At 33.9% G+C, this 10,991-nt stretch overlaps 1 protein-coding gene across 1 annotated transcript in view; it reads right to left on the reverse strand.

The window, feature by feature from the left end:
* Nucleotides 1–1,597, reverse strand: part of LOC107608254 — a 3,144-nt gene extending 1,547 nt beyond the window's left edge. The window contains exon 1 of the mRNA XM_016310100.2: nucleotides 1,211–1,597. Coding sequence (XP_016165586.1) covers nucleotides 1,211–1,465 — 255 coding nt within the window. The 5' untranslated portion in view covers nucleotides 1,466–1,597. The remainder of the gene's footprint in view (nucleotides 1–1,210) is intronic.

A 10,991-nucleotide genomic window follows, 5' to 3' on the forward strand; every position in this document is an offset into this window, starting at 1 on the left:
CTGTGGTATTGAATTCTATATAAAAATTTATTATTGACTAATAAATTAGTACATGTACAAAATAAAATTCAAATCCGATACTTTACTTAAACAAACTAATGACTCATCCAACTTGATTATTGAATTATTGTTATTATAAATACGAGTATGCATTAGCAATACCATGCTTTAATCATGCAGTTAACCAACGTGACATACATAGATCCCGTTTAGGAAGTAGCAGAAGCTATTTTTTTTTAGATTATAAGAAGTTATAATCTGCGTGTTTGGCACCATTTTAAAAAAAATTTTTAGTTTCTCAAAAAGTTAATTTACAACTTTTCAAAGAAGTAGAAATATATGACTTCTCTACTTCCCGATAAGTCTATCACTTCATTAAAAAAATTTAATTTCAAAACAAAAAAATCTACTTTTCTTCTTGACTTTGACTTTGACTTTGTGAAAAATACTGACCCTTCATCACCACAATTTTCACGCAAAGTCTGATAGAAGCACTGGCCTTCTACCATCATTTCACCATCATTCTCGGGCAATGTTCCAAACCTCCCCTTTTTTACGTAATGATTCATGGAAGTATTGACCTCCACCACCATTTTCAGACAATATTGCATCTGAACAATTTATTGTATATATTCCTTCTAAATATTTTTTTATCATTTTATCATTCTATTTTTTATTATTAAATTTGTATTTAACTGTGGTATGAAATTTTAATTTTAATTTTATTTTTTTTACATGTGATTTTATAGCTTACTATTATTTTTATAGTTAATTATAACAAGTTCTTGACCTCAATAAAAGAGAAGGGAGTTCTAATAGGAGTAAAAAAATAAAAAATAAAAAATAGTAACAAAATATACATTGACACATATTTTATATTTATTTTTTATTTTCACCTACCATATCATACACAATATCAATGATTAGGTTATGTAAAATCAACATTTAATATTAAAAAATATTTATTATCATAGTTATTTTAATATTCATTCTCTTCTGTAAAGAAAATTTATTTTTGAGTTATTTATCTAAACGCTACAATTTTAAAATAAGTACTTTTATAACTAAAAAGCCAAACACAAAATAATTTATTTATAAACTACTATTAATAAAAATTTTTATACTTTTAAGTTTTTTTTTCAAAAGAACTTATTTAAGTTGTCATACTAACTGTGTATAATCTCATGATTCAGCATCGAGAAAAGAATACCTGAATAAGGTAGAGAGCGCCGGTGGTGGCGGCCACCCCCCACGTGGCGACGGCTTTTACGTCTTCCGGTTGGACACGACGCAGCAACGCTGGCAAACGCGCCATTTTTTTTCTTTGCAGCCTCCAATTTTCAATATTGTAGTGAATGGTGATGATAATCAGAGGACCTCTGCTCGCTTTATTTATATATTCAGCTTTTCCTTTTTCTTTTTCTTTTTCCTTTAAAATTCCCAAATCGAAGGCCAAGAATTTCATTTTTGGACTTTTAGAATGAGCTAGAAAGAGCTGGACCTCCCTCCACTCGGTGGAGACAAAAAGATTCTTTTAAAATCAGAGTAAGGACTTTTTTATATGTTCAAATTAGGCAAGGTCTACAGTGTGGATGGGAAAAGATAAAATAAAATTACTAAATTTTAAAAATAAAAAGATTTATTTTTTTAGTAATGATTAAAAAAATTTGCATTGAAATCTGATCTCTAAAATTTTTTTAGAATATATATTAATATGTAATTTTTTTTGTTGTGTTTTAAAATCTTTTAGAAACTTATTCATCGTTAATATTTTTGGAATTCTTTTTGTTAGGTTGTGTTTGTTTTTGAGAATAGGATAAGACAAGACACTGAAAACAAGACACAAAGGACGGAGATCCAAAATTTTGTGTTCTTGTATTCTATTTGGTGATAAATTAGAACAAACTATAAAAATCTAATTTATTCTCATTTTTTTTATCCAAAAAATTTGAGAAGAAAAATATAATTATAAAAAATTAACAAAAATAATAAAAGAAAAAATAAAAAATAAGTTGTGTTGTTAGTGTCTTTGTATCTTTTCTGTCAAAATAGATACAAAATACATTAATTCAGTATCTTTGAACACAATGTCTCATCTATCAAACACAATTTTATGTCTCTATGTCCCTGTCTCATTGTTCCGTCCCTATAAATAAACACAGCCTTAGTGATATAAACTTTCAAATACTATTTTAATAATTTACTCATTTTTAAACTTTGTTGAATGAGTTTTTTTTTTTTCAAAAAAAAAAATAAACAATATTTTAAAAATCTTTTTTAAGACATATTTATCAAATTTTTTGTTAAATAATTAAATCTCACTTTATGTATACAACAATTCATTAATTAATAACAAATTTTTATATAAAATTTAGATCTACAATAAATTAATTCTTATCCTAACTGATCAAAAATAGCGTAGACAACATAAAAACAAAATAATATATAAATCACACATCTTTTGACCAATATCAAAGCAATATGCTTAGCATGATTTGCCTAAATCCCACCAACTAGGCTAAAATTGTTATGACCCTCGACAATTTATATAGATTCTTTCAACCAAGCTAAATCGTGTTGGTTATCGATTATTTATTTAGAATCCTTGAACTAAGCTAAATTATTGAAATCTCAAACAATTTACTAAAATGATATTGACCTCTCATATTTTATCTATAAAAGTCTAATTCTTTCACACCAAAACAAGAGATCACACACAAGAGGCACACTCATACAAACATCTAAAATTTACATAGAGTCAGACCAAGTAAAACTTAAAGACACACCAATCATCCCTTCTTAGTCGATACTACTTACTACTTATCCTTCAATCAACTTTATTAAGAGGATAATAATCAAATTCTTCTCTAAAAGATCATTCATTCTTTAAATTTGTTTTTAAATAATTTTTTTAGTTATATTAGTCTTTAAAAGATAAAATGTAAGTCAAATTGATTTTTCCGTTAGTTAGATGATGACGTGTTACATTAAGTGCCACGTGACATGATGATATAATAGGTTAATGCAACGTGTCATAAGATGATTGGTTGACGTGTCAGATAGTGACATTTAGCACGTCACGTGTCACTTGACATATAAAAAAGTTATTTATAATCAAAATTGTCGTTGAGAGTTTAGACATAAGTAATTTTCATCCCTAATATTTAAAGAATTAATCAAATTAATCCTTGTATAAATTTCTTTTATTTTTTATAATATTAAATTTGAAATATTTTTTATAGTACTAATTTTAATATTATTTTTTAAACCTTAATAAACAAAATTTTCTTTACATAAAATAATAAAAATAATAAAATTTTTATAAAGTTATTTTGTCATTTGTATTTTAAAATTTTATTTCAAATTATAATTTTTTTATAGTAAATTTTTTTTATTTAAATGAGTTTATCAAATTATTGTTGATTATATATTTAAAAAGAGCAATGCTAGGGGACCAGTAACTTTTGTGATTGGTAGCCATCAAATAGCCATCAATGATGATTTAATGGTGTGAGATTGATGTGAGATTTCATCTAATGACTCACCTTTCTCTGATGGTTACATGCTGGCCAAAATTCAATAAAATTGCTGCCCCCTAGACTTATGCATTTAAAAATTCAATAATTTAAATCTCACTAAATAATATAGTAGTGATTTTAAAATTTAAATATTTTAAATTTTTAAAATTATAATTTTTATTATTGTTTAATTTATATGGTAGAATGATGAGCGAAAATTTTATACGCTTTTTGGCATCATTTTCATATTGTTTTGGTTATGTTTTGTTTAAGTTTTATTATATTTTCATAGGTTTTAGTGCAAAATTCACATTTTTTGGATTCTACTTTGAGTTGTTATGTTTTCTAATGATTTCAGGTAATTTCTGGCTGAAATTGAGGAGTTTTGGCAAAGTCTAATTCAGAGGCAAAGAAAGCGTAGCAGATGCTGTCAGATTCTGACCTCCATGCACTCAAACGAGTATTTCTGGAGCTACAGAGATCCAAATGATGCGTTCTCAATGGCGTTGGAAAGATAACTTTCAGAGCTTTCCATCGATATATAATAGTCTATATTTTTCTTCGAAGCAGCCTTCCAATATTGGGCATTGAACGCCAATAAACTACCCCCTTTCTAGTGTTCAATACCCCAAAAGGAACCTAAGTCAGCGTTGAACGCCCAATTACTCCCTTTGGGGCGTTCAACGCCCATCAAGAAGCAAGGCAGTGTGGTTCACCATCTATCCCTCAAATTGGATGCCAAGCTCAGCCCAAGTACTTAACCAAAGTGGGCCCAAGGATGGGCTCTCGCACCTCTAGTCTAGTCTATCATACTTTTTGTACTTCTTAGCTATTAGGTTATTATATATAGAACAAGGATCACCCATGTTAGAGATCTTATCCATTCATACGTTTTTAGTATTACTTTCTGTAAGCTATGAGCAACTAAATCTCCTAAGTTAGGGTTAGGAGCTCTGCTGATTCTCATGGATTAATAATATTACTGTTTCTATCTCAATACACGTTTGATTCCATTCTCTTGTGCACTTTCGTTCTTTATCTCATGAATTGAGGATGACCCGTGACAATCATCCTTGTTCTACATGGGTTCCGTGTGAGTCCTGACCCGGATAGCATTGAACCACAGCTAGAGAGTGTACTATGGATTCCAAGAGCGTGCCTAGGCGACTTTGGATAAGTGACAAAAAATCCTGTTGACCCTGGGTTACTGAGGTCTCTGTGGCGCTAAGGCTAGAGTCTGAGAAGCAGCGTTCCTTGATCCGGAAGATCCAACCTTGTCTGTGACGTTTTTAGTAGGATCGCGAAGGAGAGTGGATTGCTTAGTGCTTCACCTTCGGCTACAGCGAAAAGCCATGAGTTAACCTGATGAGGATGCTACATAAGTTGCTCGGATATGGTGGACTGCTACGATTTAGAAGAGACTAACTTGATGAGGATGCTACATGAGTTAGTCAATTACGGCTGCCATTGAATGAATCATTCGTTATTGAAGTAGACAGTGAGAAAAGTTAATCCAGAAAGAATAGACATCTCCAAAGCCTTAACTGAATCTCTGTCATTGCTTACATTAATATGGTATTTCATTTTCTTTACTTTTTATTTATGCGTTCAACAAACAACCATCTTTTATAATCGCCTGACTAAGATCTACAAGATAGCCATTGCTTGCTTAATCCGACAAACTCTGTAGGATTTGACCCTCACTCGCCTGAGATATTACTTGGACGACCTGGTGCACTTGCCGCTTCAGTTGTGCGAAGTTCAATTTCGCGCACCAAGTTTTTGGCACCGTTGTTGGGGATTGTTCGATATTGACAAACTACCGGACTATCATGTTGCTTAGATTAGGTATTCTTTATGGTTTATTTGCTCTTTTGTTTGTGTCTTTTGTTATCTTTTTCAAAAAATTTTCAAAATCTTTTCTTTTCTTTAGTAATCTTTGTCTCTTGTTTGAGTCTTGCGTCAGTTTTTAAGTTTGGTGTCAGATAAACCACTATTTTATGGTTATCTTGTGCTCAATTGAGTGGATTTTATCAACTCTTTACCCACTTATTCATACTATTTGCATGGTTTTACAACTCCTTCCTGATTTTGTGCTATGATTGAAAACATGCTTCTTTGATCTTATATTTGCTTATTATTAATCCTCTCTTTATTACCATTAGATGTCTTGATATGTGTGTTAAGTGCTTTCAGAGATTATAGGGCAAGAATGGCTCAGAGGATGGAAAGGAAGCATGCAAAAGTGGAAGGAATACAAGAAGTTGAAGGAACTGCAAAGTTGTCAGCCTGACCCTCTCGCACTCAAACGGCTGTAACTTTAGCTACAGAGGTCCAAACGATGCGGTTCCAGTTGCGTTGGAAATCTAACGTCCGGGGCTTCGATTTGATAAGTAATATACCATAGTTTCCCTGACGCTAGGTGACGCAAACGCGTGATCCACGCAGACACGTTGCAGTGACGAAAAACCAGCGTGGCAGATTTCTCCTCCAGCGATTTCTGGGCTATTTCTGACCCAGTTTGCGGCCCAGAAAACACAGATTAGAGGCTATAAAGTGGGAGAATTCATCCATTCATAGAGAGAGGCTTTCACATTCACAATTTTAGCAGTAGATGTAGTTTTTAGAGAGAGAGGTTCTCTCCTCTCTCTTAGGATTAGGATTTAAGACTTCTCTTAGTTTTAGGAGTGACTCTCAATCTCAGGTTTTTTTTTTTATTTATGTTTCCAATTTAATTCATGAACTCTTCCATGTTACATATGATTTTCTTTGAATTAATATTATTTGAGGTATTTCAGTTATTATTGCTTTCTTTTATTTACATGATTATTGCTTCCCATCTGAAGGCATTTTTATTCCAGTAGATTTATTTTCCTTCTTTTGGTTTTGGTTAAGAAATCAGTAACTCAGGAGTTATCCAATTCAACAGCATAATTGATAATTGTTATCTTTGTTAATTTGAGCTTCAATAATCCCAATCTTTTCTTAGGAAATAAATAGGATTCGAAGATCAACTTAATTAATCCCTTGATATTCCTTTATTTTAGTAAAGGTTAACGAAGAGGAATTAAGATTCAATTGTCATCATCTTTGATAAGGATAGCTGGGATAGGATCTCTTATTTCTTATACCTTGCCAAGAGATTTTATTATTATTATTTTATTTTACTTGCCATTCAACATACTGCTCCCTAATTTCTAAAATCCCTAATTTACAAACTCATAACCAATAATAAGAACATACCTCCCTGCAATTCCTTGAGAAGACGACCCGAGGTTTGAATACTCGGTTATCAATTTCAAAGGGGTTTGTTACTTGTGATAACCAAAACGTTTGTATGAAAGGACTTTTGAAGGTTTAGAAACTATACTTGCAACGAGGATTTATCCGCAAATTTCTAGACCACGCAAAAATTCTCTCATCAAAATGGCGCCGTTGCCGGGGAATTGCAAACGTGTGCCTTATTATTGGTTATTGTAAATATTTTATTTTTGCTTGTTTATTTGTTTTTATTTTTTATTTTTGTTTTTATTTTTGCTTTTTTTCTTAAGTTAAGAGGTTATTGGTTTTTATTTTAAAATTTTTATTTTATCTTATCTTATTTCAAAAATCAAATTTAAAAATTCAAATTTAAAAATTTTCAAAATTCAAATTTAAAAATTTTCAAATTTTAAATTTCAAAAAAATTCAAAATTCAAAAATTTAAAATTCAAAATTTCAAAATTTAATTTTCAAATTCAAAATTTAAATAACCTTTTAATTTAAATTTGTTTTTATTTTTATTTTTAATTTTTATTTGCTACTATGAACTCTCACCCCTTTGGCTATGAGTCTGGTTACAATTATGTTGCAGAAAGAGAAAATTACAATGAGAACAGGCATCAAGGTTGGAACAATCAAAGATGAAAGGAGCCACAAGGATTTGATCAACCCTCATGGCAACAACCACCTCCAATGAACTATCAACAACCACTACCATATGCCTATAAACCCTCTCCTCAACACAACTTTGAACCACCACACTCACAAGCCAACTATCACCATTCACCTCCATATGACCTTAACCCGTATCCACCATACCAACCACCTTATGAGCCAAATGAACCATACACAGAACCACCACCTTTCCAACACAACTACTCTCATGAACTACCACCTCCATATTCACCATCTCCATATCATTATCAAGATGAACCACCTTCCTATTATGAACCCTCTCTCCCAACCAATGAATCCTCATATCCACCCCAACCTCCAATGGATAACAGACTTCGTGTTATTCTTCAAAGGCAAGAAGGGATGAATAAGAGTGTGCAAAATTTCGCGGCCGCCTTCGACGAGTTAGTAAATATAATAGCTTCCCAATATCTGAGCACTCAAGGAACTCCCATGGCTACATGTGGAGAATCAAAAGAAGAGCAAAGCATGAAGGAGACACTAGAAACTTCAGTGGACAATGAGGAACATGACTTTGTATTGGAACAAGTGGAGGAAGCCATAATAGTTGCAGAGGAAGAAGTGGTTGCAGACTTAGGAGATGCTGAACCTCCATGGGAAAGTCAAGTTATAGAACCTCCTTCCAAAGCGATTGAAATTGATGCTGAGGAGGGTGTACAACCTCCAAGGCATATCATGGTTAAGAACTTGGAAGAGTTCGATCAAGAGATGGAGATTAAAGAAGCAGAAGCACAACCTCCCATACCCTTGGAAAGCAGTGAAGAGGAGATTGAATTGGAGGAAAGCTACCAAGAGGAAGAGGTTGAAATTAAAGAAGTTTTCAAAGAGGTGGAAGTTGTCAAAGAGCACAAGGGAGTAGATCTTGAAATCACCTTGCCAAAGTTATTGGAGTCTCCTCCCCCTAAGTTGCCATCATCTTTCACAACATTCAAGTGGGTAAAATTCATATCCCTTAGCTTTCTAATTCCACTTGAATATGGGCTACTGGAGACGGATGGTCAACTTAGAACTCTTTGTGGCATTAAGAGTAAGAGGAAGATGGTCAGTGGTAAGAACTGTCCTGCAAGGTTCAACATGGTTGCATACTCAAAGTTTAAATGCAAAGGTTAGTGTAAAGCTCAACTGAATGGGTCTAGAAAGTTGGTTGGCCGCTTTAGTGAGAATTCAGATTACTTACCACCCGGATGGAATCATGATAATCAACTCGAAGACGGGTGCAAAAGCAAGGTTTGGGACCCCAGAATTTATTCCAACAATCAACACTCTTGGGGCCTTGTCACTTGCTTTAACTTACTTGAAGGCTTTCTGCGCCTAGTTTGGGATCCCGGAGGCTACCGGAATTACAAGCATTGGTGGAGATTCCTGGATGAATACAAGCATAAGCCACCATAACAGGGAGCTCACCAATTGTCCAACTTAAGGACTCTAACTAAAAGTGCTAGGAGGGAGACAACCCACCATGGTATGATCATTCCTTTTTCATTTTTAGTTAGTTTTATTTGTTTTCGAGTTTTATTTTATTTTATTATATTTAACCTGGAGTTTTGCATAACATTCATATTAACACTGCATTCTGCATTTTCTTTTCAAAAAAAAAAAAAGCACGCACGCGAAGCGGCAGCGTCGCTGACGCGTCCGCGTCACCAGTGCAATGGGAAGAAAAGAAAACGAACAGAAAGTCACGCAAGAGCGTGGCTAGAGGCGTGCCAATGGCACAAATCGTCCCACGCGACCGCGTCATATGGGAATAATGGCCTCCTATGCGACCGCGTGCCCCACGCGGCCGCGTGACCAGGATTTCGACGTAATAATGGTGCACAGCCGAAAGTTGTGCTAGAGTGGTGATGGACTGGTGCTGGACGCGCAGTCTATCTCACGCGACCGCGTGCCCCACGCGGCCGCGTCACATCCTACTAAGTGGCCACTCGCGCGATCGCATGCCCCATGTGATCGCGTCACCCAATATTTGGCAACTAATGATTTTGAACAGAGAGTTGTGCGAGCGCGAGGCTGCCCTCGCGCCAGTAGCATAAAACGGGTCACGCGACCGCGTGACCGACGCGACCGCGTGACCGACGCGACCGCGTGACTGACGCGACCGCGTCAATCAGTATAAGTGCAAGTCGCGCGACCGCGTGCCCCACGCAACCGCGTCGATTGCGCCGCACAGCTTATCCTAATTTGCCAAATATCTTATCTTTTCTTCCCCAATCCTAATTTTTCCACCCTCCTTTCTTACTTACTTCTTCTTTCTTTCTTTCCCTTCTCATTCTTCTTATCTTTCATTTTATTTTATTTAATTTATTTGCATACTTTCATTCATTACATATTTTTATTGGTGTTCAAATGTTCTTATTCAACTGTTATATCTTTTCTGGTATTATTTTGGTGCTTCATGACTTGTTTTATTCTGATTGGGTAATATTATTTAAATCAATGCTAATTTTTATATTACTGATATTCCTTTTGCATTGACATGAACTTACATTGTCTTTCATTACCCACTCTCTTTCCCATTGTTGCAAAATTTTGCACCACTAGTATGCCATGTGCTTCTATTATTTTCTCACTTGCATGTTGTAGCTACCATGTAATTGAGACCCTCATTTTTGGCATTAACCAACCCATGTTTTATTTGTTTTCTATCTTTGCTTTGGGTTACTTTCAGGATGGCCACCAAGAAGAGAACCGGAAGACGTTTACATGGGGAGACAGACAAGTCCATCTGCAAAATCTTTAGAGAAAAGCAAACAGTTGAAACAACCCGTCCACCTGCACATCTCAGCATGCACCGAGGACGGTGCAATCTTTAAGTGTGGGGAGGTCGATACCGATCTCCATGGGTAGTTATTTCTTGACTCAACACCAAATTTTTTATTTTATTTGTTTGTTCATTGTTGCATTTGCATGTTTAATTGCATATTTGTTTGATTTTTTGCATATTTTACCACTTGGTTGAAGTAATATTTTAAGAGCATTTCACTAATTTGAATAAAATTTAATGTTACACTTGTTTAAAGAAATATTATACTGGAACATAGTTTAGAGCTCGAACACACAAAACCCGTGAGATTTTTGAGCCTATTTGAATTGGTTGCATTTTATCAACTAAAATTTTGTTTTAGTGTGTATTTTTCTCTCTAAAATTGTAATCTTTGTCTTGCTTAATTCTATATTTCCATGGTTTGATGTATGCATACACTTACATGATTGAGGCCTTTGTTTCACTGAGCTTACATACCCATATGGCCTTACCTTTCATTATCCCTTGCAAACCAATTTTGAGCCTATTTTACCCCTTTGTTCTTTTTATTTAGCACATCATTAACTCTAAGCAAAAAATAATAATGTCCTTAATTTGAATCCTTGGTAAAGCTTAGACTAGTGAGATGCTTATGATTTAAGTGTGGGAAAATTGAATTTGGAAACAATTAGTTTGAAAATTGAGTATGTTAGAGTTTTCTGAAAATGTGAAAAAAAAATGTTTAGGACATGATTCATGCATCCAATAATTTA

The sequence above is a fragment of the Arachis ipaensis genome, chromosome B07 (genome assembly GCF_000816755.2).
Source record: "Arachis ipaensis cultivar K30076 chromosome B07, Araip1.1, whole genome shotgun sequence".
NCBI classification, from domain to species: Eukaryota; Viridiplantae; Streptophyta; class Magnoliopsida; order Fabales; family Fabaceae; genus Arachis; species Arachis ipaensis.